At 36.9% G+C, this 21,704-nt stretch overlaps 1 protein-coding gene across 2 annotated transcripts in view; it reads left to right on the top strand.

The window, feature by feature from the left end:
- Nucleotides 1-20,216, top strand: part of LOC118935427 (cadherin-related family member 3-like) — a 116,761-nt gene extending 96,545 nt beyond the window's left edge. For both annotated transcript variants that reach the window (XM_057504456.1, XM_057504455.1), the window contains exons 20-22: nt 15,792-15,922; nt 16,786-16,878; nt 19,998-20,216. In XM_057504456.1, coding sequence (XP_057360439.1) covers nt 15,792-15,922; nt 16,786-16,878; nt 19,998-20,160 — 387 coding nt within the window. In that variant the 3' untranslated portion in view covers nt 20,161-20,216. The remainder of the gene's footprint in view (nt 1-15,791; nt 15,923-16,785; nt 16,879-19,997) is intronic.
- Nucleotides 20,217-21,704: the final 1,488 nt, after the last annotated feature.

The raw sequence follows: 21,704 nt of genomic DNA, 5'->3' as shown, positions 1-21,704 counted from the left end.
TGGAGCTAGAGGGTGTTATGGTCAGTGAAATAAGCCAGGTGGAGAAAGACAAGTATCAAATGATTTCACTCATCTGTGGAGTATAAGAACAAATAAAAAACTGAAGGAACAAAACAGCAGCAGACTCACAGAGCCCAAGAATGGACTGACAGTTGCCAAAGGGAAAGGGACTGGTTAGGGGGGCTGTAGGAAGGGAGGAAGAAGTGGAATCAGGGGCATTATGATTAGCACACATAATTGTGGGGGGTTCACGGGGAGGGCTGTACAACAGAGAAGACAAGTAGTGATTCTATAGCATCTTACTATGCTAATGGACAGTGACTGTAATGGGGTATATGGTGGGGAACTTGATAATGGGGGGAATCTAGTAACCACAATGCTGCTCATTTAATTATATATTAATGATAACAAAAAAAATAAAATAAGAAAAATCAAAAGAATAATAAAATGGGTAGGAGGGGCGGAAGATGGCGGCGTGAGTAGAGCAGCAGAAATCTCCTCCCAAAACAACATATATCTATGAAAATATAACAAAGACAACCCTTCCTAGAATAAAGACCAGAGGACACAGGACAATATCCAGACCACATCCACACCTGAGAGAACCCAGCGCCTCGCGAAGGGGGTAAGATACAAGCCCCGGCCCCGCGGGAGCCGAGCGCCCCTCCCCCCAGCTCCCGGCGGGAGAAGAGAAGGCAGAGCGGGAGGGAGACGGAGCCCAGGGCTGCCGAACACCCAGCCCCAGCCATCCGGGCCAGAGTGCAGGGCCCTCGATACTGGGAAAACAGGGCAGCAAGAACAGTGAGCAGGCACTGGAGGCTGGGCGACAGAGGACATAAGAAAAGCGCGCGACCATTTTTTTTTTTTTTTTGCTTTTTTGCTGCTTTGTTTTGGCGAGCGCTTTTTGGAAGTCTTAAAGGGACAGGGACCCCAATACTAGGGAAACAGGGCAGAAAGACCGGTGAGCAGAGGCCTGAGGCTGGCACCGGAGAATAAAGAAAAACGAACGACAACCTTTTTTTTTTTTTTAATTAAAAAAAAATTTTTTTTTTTTTTTTAATTAAAAAAATTTTTTTTCTTGTTTTTTTTTTGTGGTCGTTGTTTTGTTTTGGTGGGTGCTTTTTGGAAGTCTTAAAGGGGCAGGGCGGGTCACTTAATCCAGAGGTAGGGAATCCGGGATCTCTGGGCACCCTAACCCCTGGGCTGCAGGGAGCAGGGAGGCCCCTTACGGAGATAAATAGCCTCCCAGCAGCTCCTGCTCCAACACGACTCCACCATTTTGGAGTAGCTGCCAGAGCCAGGCAACGCCCACAGCAACAGCGGAGATTAACTCCATAGCAGCCGGGCAGGAAGCAGAAACCCTGTCTGCGCGCAGCTGCGCAGCAGAAGCCACTAGAGGCCGCTGTTCTCCCAGGAGAGGAGGGCCACAAACCAACAAGAAAGGAAGTCCTTCCAGCCGTCACTCGTCCCAGTTCTGCAGACTATTCCTATCACCATGAAAAGGCAAAGCTACAGGCAGACAAAGATCACAGAGACAACACCAGAGAAGGAGACAGACCTAACCAGTCTTCCTGACAAAGAATTCAAAATAAGAATCATAAACATGCTGACAGAGATGCAGAGAAATACGCAAGAAAAATGGGATGAAGTCCGGAAAGAGATCACAGATGCCAGAAAGGAGATCGCAGAAATGAAACAAACTCTGGAAGGGTTTATAAGCAGAATGGATAGAATGCAAGAGGCCATTGATGGAATTGAAATCAGAGAACAGGAACGCATAGAAACTGACATAGAGAGAGACAAAAGGATCTCCAGGAATGAAACAATATTAAGAGAACTGTGTGACCAATCTAAAAGGAACAATATCCGTATTATAGGGGTCCCAGAAGAAGAAGAGAGAGGCAAAGAGATAGAAAGTATCTTAGAAGAAATAATTGCTGAAAACTTCCCCACACTGGGGGAGGAAGTAATCAAACAGACCACGAAAATACACAGAACCCCCAACAGAAAGGATCCAAGAAGGGCAACACCAAGACACATAATAATTAAAATGGCAAAGATCAAAGACAAGGAAAGAGTGTTAAAGGCAGCTAGAGAGAAAAAGGTCACCTATAAAGGGAAACCCATCAGGCTAACGTCAGATTTCTCAACAGAAACCCTACAGGCCAGAAGAGAATGGCATGATATATTTAATACAATGAAACAGAAGGGCCTTGAACCAAGGATACTGTATCCAGCACGACTATCATTCAAATATGACGGTGGGATTAAACAATTCCCAGACAAACAAAAGCTGAGGGAATTTGCTTTCCACAAACCACCTCTACAGAACATCTTACATGGACTGCTCTAGATGGGAGCACTCCTAGAAGGAGCACAGCACAAAACACCCAACATATGAAGAATCGAGGAGGAGAAACAAGAAGGGAGAGAAGAAAAGAATCTCCAGACAGTGTATATAACAGCTCAATAAGCGAGCTAAGTTAGGCAGTAAGATACTAAAGAGGCTAACCTTGAACCTTTGGTAACCACGAATTTAAAGCCTGCAATGGCAATAAGTACATATCTTTCAATAGTCACCCTAAATGTTAATGGGTTGAATGCACCAATCAAAAGACACAGAGTAACAGAATGGATAAAAAAGCAAGACCCATCTATATGCTGCTTACAAGAAACTCACCTCAAACCCAAAGACATGTACAGACTAAAAGTCAAGGGATGGAAAAACATATTTCAAGCAAACAACAGTGAGAAGAAAGCAGGGGTTGCAGTACTAATATCAGACAAAATAGACTTCAAAACAAAGAAAGTATCAAGAGATAAAGAAGGACACTACATAATGATAAAGGGCTCAGTCCAACAAGAGGATATAACCATTCTAAATATATATGCACCCAACACAGGAGCACCAGCATATGTGAAACAAATACTAACAGAACTAAAGGGGGATATAGACTGCAATGCATTCATTCTAGGAGACTTCAACACACCACTCACCCCAAAGGATAGATCCACTGGGCAGAAAATAAGTAAGGACACGGAAGCACTGAACAACACAGTAGAGCAGATGGACCTAATAGACATCTATAGAACTCTACATCCAAAAGCAGCGGGATATACATTCTTCTCAAGTGCACATGGAACATTCTCCAGAATAGACCACATACTAGGCCACAAAAAGAGCCTCAGAAAATTCCAAAAGATTGAAATCCTACCAACCAACTTTTCAGACCACAAAGGCATCAAACTAGAAATAAACTGTACAAAGAAAGCAAAGAGGCTCACAAACACATGGAGGCTTAACAACACGCTCCTAAATAATCAATGGATCAATGACCAAATCAAAATGGAGATCCAGCAATATATGGAAACAAATGACAACAACAACACTAAGCCCCAACTTCTGTGGGACACAGCAAAAGCAGTCTTAAGAGGAAAGTATATAGCAATCCAAGCATATTTAAAAAAGGAAGAGCAATCCCAAATGAATGGTCTAATGTCACAATTATCGAAATTGGAAAAAGAAGAACAGATGAGGCCTAAGGTCAGCAGAAGGAGGGACATAATAAAGATCAGAGAAGAAATAAATAAAATTGAGAAGAATAAAACAATAGCAAAAATCAATGAAACCAAGAGCTGGTTCTTCGAGAAAATAAACAAAATAGATAAGCCTCTAGCCAGACTTATTAAGAAGAAAAGAGAGTCAACACAAATCAACAGTATCAGAAACGAGAAAGGAAAAATCACGACGGACCCCACAGAAATGCAAAGAATTATTGGAGAATACTATGAAAACCTATATGCTAACAAGCTGGGAAACCTAGGAGAAATGGACAACTTCCTAGAAAAATATAACCTTCCAAGATTGACCCAGGAAGAAACAGAAAATCTAAACAGACCAATTACCAGCAACGAAATTGAAGAGGTAATCAAAAAACTACCAAAGAACAAAACCCCCGGGCCAGATGGATTTACCTCGGAATTTTATCAGACATACAGGGAAGACATAATACCCATTCTCTTTAAAGTTTTCCAAAAAATAGAGGAGGAGGGGATACTCCCAAACTCATTCTATGAAGCTAACATCACCCTAATACCAAAACCAGGCAAAGACCCCACCAAAAAAGAAAACTACAGACCAATATCCCTGATGAACGTAGATGCAAAAATACTCAACAAAATATTAGCAAACCGAATTAAAAAATACATCAAAAGGATCATACACTATGACCAAGTGGGATTCATTCCAGGGATGCAAGGATGGTACAACATTCGAAAGTCCATCAACATCATCCACCACATCAACAAAAAGAAAGACAAAAACCACATGATCATCTCCATAGATGCTGAAAAAGCATTTGACAAAGTTCAACATCCATTCATGTTAAAAACTCTCAGCAAAATGGGAATAGAGGGCAAGTACCTCAACATAATAAAGGCCATCTATGATAAACCCACAGCCAACATTATATTGAACAGCGAGAAGCTGAAAGCATTTCCTCTGAGATCGGGAACTAGACAGGGATGCCCACTCTCTCCACTGTTATTTAACATAGTACTGGAGGTCCTAGCCACGGCAATCAGACAAAATAAAGAAATACAAGGAATCCAGATTGGTAAAGAAGAAGTTAAACTGTCACTATTTGCAGATGACATGATACTGTACATAAAAAACCCTAAAGACTCCACCCCAAAACTACTAGAACTGATATCGGAATACAGCAAAGTTGCAGGATACAAAATCAACACACAGAAATCTGTGGCTTTCCTATATACTAACAATGAACCAACAGAAAGAGAAATCAGGAAAACAACTCCATTCACAATTGCATCAAAAAAAATAAAATACCTAGGAATAAACCTAACCAAAGAAGTGAAAGACTTATACTCTGAAAACTACAAGTCACTCTTAAGAGAAATTAAAGGGGACACTAACAGATGGAAACTCATCCCATGCTCGTGGCTAGGAAGAATTAATATCGTCAAAATGGCCATCCTGCCCAAAGCAATATACAGATTTGATGCAATCCTATGAAACTACCAGCAACATTCTTCAATGAACTGGAACAAATAATTCAAAAATTCATATGGAAACACCAAAGACCCCGAATAGCCAAAGCAATCCTGAGAAAGAAGAATAAAGTAGGGGGGATCTCACTCCCCAACTTCAAGCTCTACTATAAAGCCATAGTAATCAAGACAATTTGGTACTGGCACAAGAGCAGAGCCACAGACCAATGGAACAGACTAGAGAATCCAGATATTAACCCAGACATATATGGTCAATTAATATTTGATAAAGGAGCCATGGACATACAATGGCGAAATGACAGTCTCTTCAACAGGTGGTGCTGGCAAAACTGGACAGCTACATGTAGGAGAATGAAACTGGACCATTGTCTAACCCCATATACAAAAGTAAACTCAAAATAGATCAAAGACCTGAATGTAAGTCACGAAACCATTAAACTCTTGGAAGAAAACATAGGCACAAACCTCTTAGACATAAACATGAGTGACCTCTTCTTGAACATATCTCCCCGGGCAAGGAAAACAACAGCAAAAATGAGTAAGTGGGACTATATTAAGCTGAAAAGCTTCTGTACCGCAAAAGACACCATCAATAGAACAAGAAGGATCCCTACAGTATGGGAGAATATATTTGAAAATGACACATCCGATAAAGGCTTGACGTCCAGAATATACAAGGAGCTCTCACGCCTCAACAAACAAAAAACAAATAACCCAATTAAAAAATGGGCAGAGGAACTGAACAGACAGTTCTCCAAAAAAGAAATACAGATGGCCAACAGACACATGAAAAGATGCTCCACATCGCTAATTATCAGAGAAATGCAAATTAAAACTACAATGAGGTATCACCTCACACCAGTAAGGATGGCTGCCATCCAAAAGACAAACAACAACAAATGTTGGCGAGGCTGTGGAGAAAGGGGAACCCTCCTACACTGCTGGTGGGAATGTAAGTTAGTTCAACCATTGTGGAAAGCAGTATGGAGGTACATCAAAATGCTCAAAACAGACTTACCATTTGACCCAGGAATTGCACTCCTAGGAATTTACCCTAAGAACGCAGCAATCAAGTTTGAGAAAGACAGATGCACCCCTATGTTTATTGCAGCACTATTTACAATAGCCAAGAATTGGAAGCAACCTAAATGTCCATCGATAGATGAATGGATAAAGAAGATGTGGTACATATACACAATGGAATGCTACTCAGCTATAAGAAAAGGGCAAATCCAATCATTTGCAGCAACATGGATGGAGCTGGAGGGTATTATGCTCAGTGAAACAAGCCAAGCGGAGAAAGAGAAATACCAAATGATTTCACTTATCTGTGGAATATAAGAACAAAGGAAAAACTGAAGGAACAAAACAGCAGCAGAATCACAGAACTCAAGAATGGACTAACAGGTACCAAAGGGAAAGGGACTGGGGAGGATGGGTGGGTAGGGAGGGATAAGGGGGGGAGAAGTAGGGGGGTATTAAGATTAACATGCATGGGGGGGTAGGAGAAAAGGGAGGGCTGTACAAAACAGAGAAGGCAAGTAGTGATTCTACAACATTTTGCTATGCTGATGGACAGTGACTGTAAAGGGGTTTATAGGGGAGACCTGGTATAGGGGAGAGCCTAGTAAACATAATATTCGTCATGTAAGTGTAGATTAGTGATAGCAAAAAAAAAAAAAAAAAAAAAGGCAGTTCCTGTGTGGTAACCTCCAACGAGTTCTACACAAGGGTATAAAGGGCATATAAAAGTGTAGGCAAAGGGTCTGTTTGTGTTTATACAGAGGATCAAAGCCTAATTGGGCTACCCCGAAAATGAACTAAGATACGATATGAAAAAGAACTTCCAACATCTGCACTCTCTGGAAGACTGATGCCAGAAGATGATCATCAAAAAACCCCAACAAAGATCCACGCACTGCTACAGCTGTAGATGCACTCATCCCACCAGTTCCTGGACTTGCCATGGGAATGAGGAAGGAGATATCTAAGCTGGCCTGTGCATACAGTAAAACAACAAATTTGACTGGATCTATACTGTTGGAACTCAACCAAGAATTTGGAGAAGCGCAAATTGTAGCGCTCCAAACTCTTACAACTACAGACTATTTACTGTTAAAAGAACATATGGCATGTGAACAGTCCCCAGGAATGGGTTGTTTTAATTTGTCTGATTTCTCTCAGACTGTTCAAGTTCAGTTGGACAATATCCACCATATCATAGATAAGTTTTCACAAATGCCTAGGGTGCCTAACTGGTTTTCTTGGTTTCACTGCAGATGGCTGGTAATTACAGATATGCTTTGGTTATGTAACTATACTCCTATTATGTTAATGTGTGTGCGCAATTTAAGTAGTAGCTTAAAACCTATATATGCTGAAGTTACTCTACAAGAAGATATGTCAAAGAAATAATCAATCTTCCCATGTTTTCTTCCGCCTGCTACTTCTACAGCTTTTCTTCTTCCTTCCTAATTACAACCCTTAAATAGAATTCGTGCCTCATATCAAATTTACCGAGTATCATAATTCTTCCAAGTGGTAAAGATTCCTCAAGACAAATGCTGGGCATAGAAGCCACAGGGCATAAATATGCAAAGAAGTAAAAAGCTAACTTTTTCAAACAAAAAGGCTTCTCTCTCACTTACCAACTTCACATTTCCCTGTATGGCCCCGGAAGATGACTGGTTAGCCAGAGACGGGTAAGATTCCTCAAGGGAGGAACAACCTAAGACAGGCACAGTCGCAGGGGGGCCATCAGGTGAGAAATTGGGGATCAACAGAGGTGAGGCTTAGAACCTCACCCCCCCGTTCTGAGAGAAATCTTCTGCATACGTGGATGTTTTATTGCCCTGGTCTAGCTTGGATTAACACATAGTCTACAGGCACACACCTGATCATCTACATTTGCTCTCTTACAACACTAAACTATGTTTTCTACCTTTATCTTGTATCTACCTACCACTTCAGCATTTTATTAAAAATAATAATAATAAAGAGAGAAATGTGGTATCCACATATAAATCAAGTATAAAAACCAAATGAGTATTCATATTTGAACTGACTGTTTATAGTTCATAATGCATGAGCAAAACCGAAAGTTTCTGTGATGACTGCCCTTGTACTGTTCACTATGTAACTTATTCATTATGTAAGAATTTGTTCTACATGTAAAAACTTGTTTGTTATGCCTCAGAAGATTGGAGACTGACAAAAATTAGGCTTGGGGTGGAATAATGATTGTGCATTGAGCATTGACTCCCCTATACAGAATTTTATTGTCGTTAACAACCATTTGATCAATAAATATGAGAGATGCCCTCACAAAAAAAAGGACAGACTTCCAATGGTAAAATAAATTAGTAACCGGGATGTAATGTATAGCATAAGGAATATAGTCAAGATATTGTAACAGCCTGGTAGGGTGATAGCTGGAACCTAGAATTATGTACATAAATGTTCTACCACTGTGTTGTACACTTGAAACTCATGTAATGTAATACTGTGTGTCAACTACCCTTCAATAAAAAATAATTATTTAAAAAAAAAAAAAAAAAAAAAAAGAATAATAAAATGGGTAATCAAAGTGAGACAAATAACTGATTAAAAAGACTTTACTTCCCTAAATAAATTGTTTTTGCTAATGATCCTGTCTTTAATTCTAGGAAAATTATAGTTGTGCAAACAATTATTTTGAGTTTCTGTCTTTACACTTTTAAATAATTTTTCCATGGTTTTTTTTTTGGCATTTATTCTCATTTGTATAACATAGTTATTTAATTAGCACCTCAGATATGAGAATGAGTAAGAAGCTTTAGTAGTGATATCTTAGTAAAAGAAAAAAAGAGTTAATTTTTTAATAAATATGAATGCTCAGGAAATATTTTGACATCACTTTTTAAATTCTTTCACCATACTCATTCATTCATAGTATGACCAGGCCTTCTAAAGAAAAGGAAGTAAATTTTTCAAATAAAAGTTTGAAATGAAAGAAATAATATCAACATGATTTCACATAGATTCTGCCTAAACAGATGTACATAGACAGTAAGCACCCTTAAGGCCCAAGCTGTGTAACAGAAAGAGTGTGGCCTTAGAAATAAGAAAGATCTTGGTTTGAATCCTAGGTCTTCCACTCAATAACTGTTAAAAAAAAACAACAGGACCAAAATGGAGTCATTTGTGCTAAGCCCCACATCAGCAAACCAAGGTTAGTATGTAACTTAATTGCAGTTTCAGTCCTTCCCAGGAATGTAATCTTAACCAGTCAGTCTGGAATTTTCTGGTCAGTATAATGAAGTAATCTGCCTGATAGACCCCTTCCATTCCCAAAGAAAGATGAGGTAATATGCTATTTCCTTGACTCTGTCCCCTTCTGCCTATAAAAGGCTTACATTTTATAAGTTCCTTGGAGGTCTTTACTGTTTGCTAGATGGATACTGCCTGATTCACATCACTGAATACAATCAGTTTGATATTTAAATTTACTTATTTGACCTTTGTTTTTAAACAACTGTGAAACTGGGTTGAGTTATTTACCACCTGTGAGCCTCAGTTTCTAATCTATCAATAGGGATTATTCAAAGCTACTTCAGAAGACTCTCCTAGTGCAGTACCCAAAGCATAGGAGGTAATACGTAGTATATTATATTAGTCATTTTACAAATGTATATTAATTGGCTGAAAACACAAGAACAGGTTGTTTGAAAACATTACGCATAAGTGATGGCTAATAAGGTTATTAACCTCTAGAATTTGCCTCTCCAAAATATGGCTCTTTGGCATAAGGATTATTCGACCTTAGGCTGAATACTTTTAAGAACTAGCAGACACAGGGAAAGCTCTGCAAACAGAGTGGAAGTTACCTATGCTCCCCATTTGTAAGGGGCTCCCATCTCAGGAAGACTCAGGAGGACTGACTCAGGAAGTACAAGGAAGAGGAAGATGATCAAATCTCTAGAAATGTATCAGCAGAAAAGGCAAAGACCTAACCTTACCTTTGTTGATTGTGCTTTCCCTGCTAGCCTCTCAGCTGGCTCTCCCACCCACCAACGTCTTTTGTCTTTAGCTGGAGATGGTATTTAAGACAGTGGTATGGGCCGTGTCCAGGAGTTACTCAGTTTTCCTGGGCATCTCTCAGGTATAGAGGAGTTATACATGTTATTAAACTACTGTTTTGTTTTGTTTTTTCTGTTCATCTGTCTTCTATTACAGAGGAAGCTGAGCCTAGAACCTGGATGGGTGGAGGGAAAATTATGTTTCTTTTCCTACACTCTCCTTCTCATTTGCAGTTCCTGACTATGGGGGAATTTTTTTTTCATTAACATACTAATATTTTTAAAAATGTATTTGATAATATTTATTACTTTTTATAATACTTTTGGCAAATGGGAAAAAATACCCACAGCATTTCTGCTTCAATTACCAGTGTCTTACCACTAAAAATTACTTACGTTCTATAGAAATCTGGTCTATATTTTACTTGAAGTATTTGATACACAGCATGAGAAGCAACTATTACATAAACTTGCATCAGAATTTCTTATTGGCAGACTTGTTCAATGAGAGTTAAATAAAATAATTTAAAAGTCAGAAGATCTATATAAATTGTACTCTGCCAGGTTATAGCCTTGCACATCTGCTGTGACTCTAATACCCAATGACAGAAGACTTCATGACAGGGAAGAACATTGCTATTGTCTTTTTTGTAACATATAACAAGTTAAGTAATTAAGGTTATGAATCAAACCAAATTAACTGCACACAGCTGTGAGAAGCTTAGTACATGACCAAATAACAGATGGGAAATTCTTTTGTTTTCACTGGTGATTTACCTAATCATGAGGTAAATGTCTGATGACATACATAGTCCAGCGTCCTGTCAATCCTTAGCCATTTATTTCATCACTCCTCATGCTCATGACACGGAGGAGTAACTGCTAAATTTTTCAACTATAAAAGTATCATGGTTTCTGCTTAAGCAAGCCCATAAGCAATACAAAAAATGTTTCAACCTATATTTAAAATGTAAAATAAAACAAGAATAGCTTGCACAATAATATATACATGATCTAAAATGATTTTCAGAATTTTATAATATAATAAGTAAATCAAATCTCAATAATTTTCCTTATAAGATATGCTACCTTCTTTGTCTACATTTAAAGGAGAAAACTGGGAGTCTAGGAGTTTAAATAACTTTTGCAAAGTCACAGACTTAGTAAGTAGTAGAAGCAGGAAGAAATGGTTGAGGTTTGAGCAGTCTTCTGACCAGTGTGGAGTTAGAGAAAAGTGAAATAATGTGAAAAGATCGGCAGGAGTCATGAAATACAAAGACTTATAAACCACAGTAAGCATATATATTTATTTGCAATTAATCGATTACAAGTCATTAATACAAGTGCTGCAAAGAAAGAGTAAATATATATATGGTAGGTAATACAGACAACATCACAGATTATTACAAGTTTCCAAGAAGAGATATTTGAAATTTGTGTAGGTCTTTGATGGATAGAGTAAGAAGCAAATACATTTAGAAATGGTGGAAAATGGGGGATGCAGGTATGAAAGTACATGGTCTATTACTGAAAGGAGAAAAACTGTCTAAGACCGTCTAAGGAGGGTTGGCCAGAGGTAAATGCAGAAAAGTAGATATTAGGTAGACTGACACAGGCCTGGAATCAAAGCTGTGACTTTTGGACTTTGTTTTATGGACAATGCAAAACCTATTTAGATTCCTGGGAATTGTGTAAATGAGTAGTTTCAGGATGAATATTATACAGGCAGAGTGAAGGATAGAATGGCTTTGGAAGAATGGGTAGCAAGGCTGGTTAGGTTGATACTGCAAGAAGGCAGGGATGAGTGTCCTTGTCCTTATGATTATTGTCTACTCAGGACCCCCCAAAATTAAAATCAATTAAAACAAAAGGTGCTATGGATGCACTGGGAGTATCAAATGCTACCCCCAAAGCCTGTTTTAAAAACTTATTTTGAGTCACCAATTGAAAAAATATATGTAAATGAGAGAGCCAAGCCTGTGCATAATACATATTTAAATACTTTTTTGTGTACATGCGAGGTAGGGCAGGGACATGGGACAAGCATCATGGTTAACTTTTCCTGCCTATGATGAAAAATGCTGAGATATAAACAGTATAGTAAGAACAGGAGGAACTCCATCTTAAGGCTAAGATTCCATTTTAAAAAGCTGAGAGTTAAGAAGTAAAATTCCTAACATATTCTCTGGTAATCAGACAATAATCGAACAGCCCACCTTAAGGCAGGGCGAGCAATCTTAACTGATATGTCCTCACTCTTTGAGGGTAACCACTATCTTGGAGAAGAACAGAGTAAGTAAATCCCTAGTGTTAGGTTTATTTAGCAAAATTAGCTGGAAGACTAATAATAGAGGAAAGGAGACATGGTGTCTCTCACCAGAGATAGGCATCTTGAGACCACAAGTCAAACCTACACCCAACAACCTCCCCTCTGCCCTTTGCCCCATTTTTGAAAGACTTAAAAGGCAGAATCCCCAAACTTTCAGTGTGCCTCATCTCTGAGGACGCCCACACTTTCCTTTCTTTAAATGAGTACTTTCAAATAAAGTTTTCTCACTGCTCAAATTACTGTAGTTTGTCTCTTTGCTATTTCATTTTATTTCCAAGTCTTTACTCTATCTCTGCTTTACTCCTAACAAGTAGGAAGAGGCTGCTAAGAGCTCAGATTTGGGCCTGCGTGTTTCCATCACCTGGGTGACCCAGAAGAAACTGCAGCTGTGCAATCTGCTCTTAGTAGCCTACCTGAAAATCTCCTTTCTTTGGGAAGTTCTCAAAACATAATCTCACTCCATCCTGTGCTCTATGGCTCCCCCAAATCCTGGAGTGGTAGGGGCGAGTCCCCATGCCATGCAGATCCAAGCAGACCCAGGTAACCCGGGCTTCAGGAGTTGGCAAGAGAATCTGCCCTAGGCCGAGAACTTTCCCTCTTTCCCTCTGCACTTTCCTGTTCTCTTCTGCCTGCAGGGCAACTGGCATTCCCTGCTGCTCTTGCTTTAATGAGTTCCTTCTTTACCTACCCTCGTCTGACCTGTTTGAGAATTCTTTCTTGTCCAGAGTCAAGAATCCTTACCCATCCAGGCTGGGGTTTCTCCTCATGCTTCACCTAGTGCACAGGGAGACACCTCTCCAGATGCAGCTACCCGGTAACACACGGATTACTAAAGAGATTAGAATAGCTATATGTATTGCACAAAGGGTGTTGCGAAGATCAAATGAGGCATGAAAGCTCTTGTAGTAAATGTTATGTAAATACAACTCAGTAATACTGTATTTAATCCCTGTAGAAAGACTATGCTCTTTTTACATAATTCCTCTAAAAAAGTAATATTCCAACTGTGGGTAAAATTGCAGTATTTCCAGAATCTCTCACCTGGCCTTAGTGCATCTCCATATCAGTAGGTGTTTCCAAGGGGAGGAGAGAAGTAGTCCATGCAAGGACCAGAGAGGTTGGGTGGGGTCCCTTTTTGCAGCTGGATTGCAAGTGACACAGGCAAGCAGAAGTGGATGACTGTTTGTAAGCAATAAATGAGATTCTCCCACTTTATTTCTCCCTTTGACTGATTTTGGTTTCAAAGGTATTTTGCCCAGGGCTGGGAACATATTCCCCCACCCCGGAGTTACATAAACTCATCTTAGACTTTGAAATATTGAAAAAAATAGATGTGGCTTTCTTTTTTATAGCTCTAGATATTTTTGGTCTGTGTGAGGGAGAGAAGCAGGGCAGTAAAGACAGAGAATAAAGAGGCTGCGGAGTCTACTGTTTTTCTCAGGCAAACCAAGTACAAAAAATAAGGACGAGTCTTCCCTCTAACCTGTACGCAATTTTCAAATCCCTTTAATTAAATTTATACAGCTGAATTCCCATGAAAAAATTATAATTATTTTTCTGTGGTATAGGAATTGATTTTTTTCTCAAGACTCTCATAATATCCTCATTTTCTTGGGAGACAGTATTATTTACTGGAGAGAATGTAGTCTTTAGAGATACACAAACGTATTTGTGACCACCAGTTTTGCCACTTAGTAACTGTGCAACTTTAAGTAACACACAGAAGCTCCCTGGACTGCATTTCCCAATTGTAAATTGGAAGCAATGAACACCTATCTTTTGGGATTGGCATTAAAGGAAACTGAAATAACATAGCTAAAATGCTTAGCATCAATCATGGTACATAGCGGCTGTTAAATAAATGCTACTCCCACCCCTTTTAGTTTCAAAGTTTCAAATTTCCTTTATATGGTGATTCTGATGCCCAATGTTTAGGTTTTGTAAGTGTTCAATAAATATTTATTGGGAGAGAGAGGAAGAAAGGAAGGAAAGAAGGAAGGAAGGGAGGGAAGGAGGGAGGGAAAGAGGAAGGAGGGAGGGAAAGAAAAAGGAGGGAAGGAAAGAAGAAAGAAAGGAAAGGAGAAAGAAAGAAAGCTAGCTCACTTAACAGTTTTAGTCCACGGATCTCTTTTTTTATATTAGTAGTGGCATTTTTTCCAAGTATGTTTGGTTGGTATATTTTATCTTAATGAGCTGAAAATAGAACTAGGTGATTAAGACATCACCAAATTGCCATCCTTTTGGTCTGTTTATCACTTGTAAATGCAATATATTATTTGTTTAGGAACATAAGGCCACAATATTTCAACTGATACTGCTGAAACCTGGTCTGGTCTTTTTATTTCTTTGTCCAGACATGCCCAGATTGTAGTACAAAACAGAATGTGTTGTCATGTTATCTAATCCCAACAACTACCAAAATTCAATAATCAGGATTCCTCTTACTGACTTATGTAAATAATGCTGTTTCTGTTACCACTGCTGCTGGTGTTACCTTGTTTGCAAAGATCTATCTTCCTTTTTTGATTTCTGTGAAACCAACCCATGACTGACTTTAAGCAATGGTACACCTAACAGCTGTGTTCACAAGATGTATCCTATCTTATGCTGCCATCTGCTGGTAATGTTGCTCAATCATGGAAATTAAAATCTACGTTAAACTACATAACCAGCTTCTTATTAAATGGTAACGTTTTAGATGGGAGCTTATCTGAAAAAAAAAAATTCTGCTTTTATGATAGGGAACAAAAAGGGCAAACCCATTTTTTAAAATAATACTTCGTCCTGTTCAGAACTCTCTGAGTCATTCAATTGGTCATTTTGCCAAAACTCATTAATATCTTATCTGTGCCAAGAACTCTATAGAATCCATATCTCTACAGATAAGCAATAATGGTCCTTATTTAATAGGCTTTTATTTCCCAGAAGAAGAGTCACAATTAAAGGAAATAAATGTGGTAAATTATTCTACATCTTATAGTAGAAATCCAAACAAAGATATGTGGTAATTTCTTCCCAGATGTCAGGTTTGCAAATCATGATGGAGGATAACCCTGGTTGGTAAGTGAACAAGCCTTCACCAGTGGTTCACCAGGGCAGGAAAAAGGTGTCAAGAGGCAATATTACAAACAAAGACATAGACTTCTAAGGAAAGACATTTAGTTTTGGTGGCAGAAAGAGATGTTAATTTATTATTCCTTGTAACTTGTTATGTTTGTGTTCTTAAAATTTTTTCAGGTAAGTATCAGGTGATAATCTCATTTTAATATAAGAAGAAACAGTGAAATGAACAAAACACTCTACTCAGCATATATTATTCATTTTTATCATTTGTACCACTATAAATACTTAAAAATATTTATTATGTTTCTCAGATTACCACTTCTGTCTTAATAAAGATTTCATATTATTGGAGCCCTGATAACTGGATTCCTGCAGTGCTAACTCTAACAGGAGTTCTTTTTATGATGTGTCTCTATGCTGTTGCATGGTGCCTCTTCAAAGAGTAAGATTTGAATTGCTGCTTCTATTTAAATTTATTCATTAGTCATTAAGTCTATCAAAGATGCTTTTAAAGGCCACAGTGGAATTGGAGAGAAGAAATTGGGAGAAAATTAATTGCGCACCTATTATTTCTATGTTTTACAAATGTTAACCTTGCTGATAATCACAACAAAAGTGAGAGATAGGTCATAGCATCACTGTTTTAGATTTGGATACAGGATGTTAACCAAGAGCTTGTGGTTCAAAACTAATGCTCTTTCCCTATGAAATGGTTTTTCAAATTAAAACCATTGTGTGAAAAAGATAGTAAACTAAGAAAGTGTAATAAGTGGGTTTAAAAGTCTGTGTTATACCTATTTTCCACTCTCTAATGCATCTCTGATGTGATATCCTATATCATGGAACGGGATGTACAGATATGCCATTACCAAGAAGAGCTTGACAGAATTATATTGCTACACCACAGGATCTGTTAAACTAGGGACTTCTCCCTAGTATTCCAATGCCATCAACCATATTCATAGCTTTTCTTTTCCCCCTTCTCATTATCGAAATGGCATAGTAATCTCAAATATCTTTAGCATCTAAGGAGCTGATACTTTTTTAATGAAAATTTTGTGAAAATTGTTTAAAGATATTATTTTCACTTTCATATACAGAATAAATACTTATTAAGTGGCATTTTGTTTAGATTGTATTTATGTATTTATTTACTTTCTTGTGCAGGGAGTGTTAACCAGGAAGCCCAATGCTATTTGATTAATATGAAAGCAGATAATCGATTTTGACAGTTTTGGCAATTTTAATAAAAAATAAACACTCAGGTTCTTTTTAAAAACTTTATCTGCTTTTGTTCCTTTATAGTTCTCCTTCCTGTTCAAGATTTTTTCCCTACTGTCAGAAACATCAGCAGATTGGTCTAAGTCTTACTACCAAGGAGCCTGGGCAGGTACCTAGGTAAAAGACAACTTAGTACTTTAAAGAAAAAAATTTTAGGCTTTAAGATTTGAGTCCTTAACACATCATTAAATTTCAAGTTTAGAGCCATAAAATACATACATCAATAGATGCTGAAAAAGCATTTGAAAAAATTCATGCATTTGTGATAAATACTTTCAACAAAGTGGGAAGAGAGGGCACATACATTAGCATAATAAAAGCCATATACGACAAACCCCAGCTACTGTTGTATTCAATGGTGAAAACTGAAAGCTTTTCCTCTAAGATCAGGAAGAGTGCCCAATTTTACCACTTTTATTCAACATAGTACTGGAAGTCCTAGCCACAGCAATTAGGAAGGAAAAAAAATAAAAATCACCCAAATTGGCAAGGATCAACTAAGACTGTCACTATTTGCAGGTAATATGACACTATATATAGAAAATCCTAAAGACTTCATGAAAACACTATTAGAATTAATAAATGAATTCAGTAAAGTTTGTAGGATAAAAAATTGACATACAGAAATACATTGCATCTCTATATTCTAATAATGAACTAGCAGAAAGAGAAATAAAGAAAATAATTCCATTTACAATTGCATGAATAAGAATAAAATACTTAAGAATAAATTTAACTAAGAAGGTGAAACACCTGTACTCTGAAAACTATAGGACATTGATGAAAGAAACTGAAGTTGACACAAATAAATAGAAAGATATGCCATTCTTATGGATTGGAAGAATTAATATTATTAAAATGTCCATATAACTAAAGCAATCTACAGATTCAATGTAATCCTATAAAAAATAGTTTTCACAGAACTAGAACAAATAATCCTAAAATTTGTTTGGAACAACAAATAGACCCCAAACAGCCAAAGCAATCTTGAGATAGGAAAACTAGATGTACCACACTCCCTGATTTCAAACTATACTAGAAAGCTATAATAATCAAAACAGTGTAGTACTGGAACTAAATAGACACATAGGTCAACTGAACAGAATAGTCTAGAAATAAACCCCCACTTATATGGTCAGTTAATATCTGACAAAGGAAGCAAGAATATACAATGGGGAAAAAGTCTCTTCAGTAAATGGCTTTGGGAAGTTGGATAGCTACATGCAAAAAATGAAACTGGACCACTTTCTTACATCATATACAAAAATAAACTTCAAATGAGTTAAAGACCTAAAATATAAAATCTGAAACCATAAAACTCCTAAAAGAAAACAGGCAGTAGACTTGGGCATAGGCCTTAGAAATTGTTCCTTGGATATGTCTCCCCAGACCAGGGAAACAAAAGCAAAAATAATCAGTTGGGACTGCATCAACCTAAAAAAGCTTCTGCACAGCAAGGAAACCATTAATAAAACTAAAAGACAACCTACTGAATGGGACAAGATATTTGCAAATGATATATGATAAGGGATTAATATCTAAAACATATGAAGTACTTATATAGATCAACACCAAAAACACAAATAATCCAACTAAAAAATGAGCACAAGAACTGAATAGAAAATTTTCCGAAGTAGGCATACAGATGGTCAACAGACAGATGAAAAGATGCTCAATATCACTAATCATCAGAGAAATGCAAATCAAAACTACAATGAGATATCATCTCATGACTGTCAGAATGGCTAGTATCAAAATGACAAGAAACAAGTAAATGTTGACAAGGATGTGGAGAAAGAAAAGGGAACTCTTGTGCTCTGTTGGTGGGAATGTAAACTGATGCAGTCATTATGGAAAACAGCATGGAGGTTACTTAAAAATTAAAAATAGAAATACCTTATGGCTCAGAATTCTATTTCTGGGTATATACCTAAAAAAAATGAAAACACTAATTGAAAAAGATATATGCACACCTATATTTATCACAGCATTATCTACAATAGCTAAAAAATGGGAGTGACCTGAGTGTTCATCAGTAGATTAATGGATAAAGATGTGATATCCATACACACACCCATGCACACACACCCACACACACACACACAATGTGACACACAATGTGGTATATATATACATACATACATATATATATACATATGTATATACACACATACATATACATATATATTATATAATATTATATATTATACTATATATAGTATTACTTAGCCATAAAGAAAAGAAATTTTGTCATTTGTGACAATAGGGAAAGAACTAGAGGGTATTATGCTTAGAGAAATAAGCCAGACAGAAAAAGACTAATACCACATGATTTTACTTACATGTGCAAGCTAAAAAAATAAAACAAATGAACAAATTAAAAAAGCAGAAGGAATAAATATACAATATATAGTTGCCATAAATGTATGTCACAATACAGAAAACAAACTAGTGGTTGCCAGAGGGAATGCAGGTTGGTGGAGGGGTGAGATATGTGAAGGGGATTAAGAGGCACAAACTTCCATTATAAAACAACTCACAGTGATTAAAAGTACAACATAGGGAATATAGTCAATAATATTGTACTAAAACTGGTGACAGATGGTAACTACACATTTTGTAGTTTATATCATTGTTGAGTCATGATGTTGTACACTTGAAGCTAATATAATATTGAATGTCAACTATACTACAATAAAAATCCCTAATATTTATTGATCACCTAATACTATTGCAGGCATGAGGACATAGGAGAGAGCAAAATCAGAGTCATAGATAAACATTAAGATCTACTACTGGTATTCTATTGCCAACTGTATAATGCTGTTACTATTTTCAAATTGTTTATTTAATGATAAGGAAGTATAAATACTAAAGGAATGAGAACAAATAAACTTTTTTAAGAATCTAAGATAAATGTATAAATTTGTTTTAGAACAGCATCAAGATCCACTATTTCAATCTAGAAGAAAAGATACTATCTGAAAGTATTAATAATAAAAACACTCATTTTAAACTGTCCTTAAAAATGTAAAATCATTGTGATTTATTACATTGGAGAAGCTATCACAGGCCTATTTAAAGCTTACTCGTATATAGCATTACATAGTGTTTGTTTACTTACTTATTTATAAAACTAAAATATTGAATTATTTATTACTTATACATATGAGATCTAAAATATATTTTTAGAGATTAAACAAATATTTACATTATTTATTTAATGTTTTTTATAGGCACAGAAACCTATTGAACAGTGACCAAAAACCAGACACAAAGCCAAACTTACTGCCTGGAAATCCTCAGGTAAGGGCAAAGAGTAAACCATGTCACAGGTATTGCAATAGCTATTCTTTCATTTTTCATAACATCCAGACAACAAAAAGTATTTGCAAGTAAATTATAGTGAACAGTAACTCACAAGGAGAAATGAAAGAATTTATGTAAATCACTTGAAAATGGAAATGGAAATTGAGAAAGAGCTAACATCAACTGAAGTGATTGACACTGGTGATATCAGTAATAAATAATATTCAAAAGTTGATACATCTATGGAAGTATAAATTGATGGTGTATATTGGTGAGGGGGACAAATTTGATTGCTCTTTCTTTTCTTACCTTTGAAGTCTGCCCAAATACATAGATAATCTAGTGAGGTGTGGTGGCTAAGGTTGTCTATGACATCAAATCACCCTTATACCACTCAGATATTCAAAATATATATACAACATGTTATAGTGTTTTTCCATCACAATATTCACTTAGCATATATTTTATTTCAATATATTGAAACCAAAGCATACTGTTTTACTGAATTATAGTGCTAATTTTTATGTGAAACTATATCAGGCCTAATGTCTTTGAATAGGTAAGATATTTCCCAGTCATACCAAAGTAATTAGCACTTAAATCAGTTTAATCAAGATTCATTAATAGGTATTTATGCAGCACTTAACTGTAGAGTCCACTCTGCAAATTACTTGGAAGAATTTAAAGAAGTGTAAAACATGGTTTTCACTCATCAAGAACCCATATTCCAGCTGGGAAAAGATATAAGTAAAATATTGTGAGAAACCATGTATGGTAGTTTATTAATTCCTGTCCACATGTACACTGCATACAAAAAGCTCCACAGGCATTTATAGAACAGTGAGGTCCTTGTTAGACTAGTCAGAGGAATCTTTGTAGAATTACATCTGGGGTTCACATGGGGGATATGTACCTTTCTATAGATGGAGAATAGTGGAAATAGGTTGTACAATGTTAACATCAAGCATAGTGTACAAACTCCAAGTCTTCTCAAAAGTCTTCTGCACCTGGAGCAGCTTCCTTTCTTCTTTGCATCTGTAGGAACCTGAATTTACTTCATCATAGTGTTCATGACACTGTTTTAAGATATGTGTGTAAGTGTCTTCCACCATGCTATTCCTTTCACCTTCTTGCACAGTGGAATTTTCTTTACCTCAAAGAACACTGCTGTGAAGCTTATATTTGCAAACATATTCCAATATCTCAAGAGTCTAGAGATGGACTAAGTGATTTATTTCCCATATCTTCCTCTTCCAGCATATGTCTCTTCCCACTTTAACAAAGTACCAGATTGAGGAGTGTACCACCAGATTTTAACAGCCATTAACTATTATTGTTTTCCTCAAATTCATCAATGACTTTAATTTCTGGCTCACAGGTCTTATTTTCACCACTTTTCTTGGCATATTTCATGGCATACTGAACCTCCACAGAAATGATCCAATATCATGGCTGATCAGTTCTTTGAAATCTTCTGTGCCTGCTTTTTTGTCCTTCTCCTTATTTCAGGTACCCAGTCCCATGATCACTCTCAGACTTGTCATTGTCAATAATTGAAATGCTTTAGAAAACCTAGACAAATATCCCACTCTGGTCATTACCTAACTTAATCCAAATATTTAGGTTTTTCTTTA

The sequence above is a fragment of the Manis pentadactyla genome, chromosome 7 (assembly GCF_030020395.1).
Source record: "Manis pentadactyla isolate mManPen7 chromosome 7, mManPen7.hap1, whole genome shotgun sequence".
Lineage (NCBI taxonomy): Eukaryota > Metazoa > Chordata > Mammalia > Pholidota > Manidae > Manis > Manis pentadactyla.
This window is presented reverse-complemented; position numbering and strand designations above follow the sequence as displayed.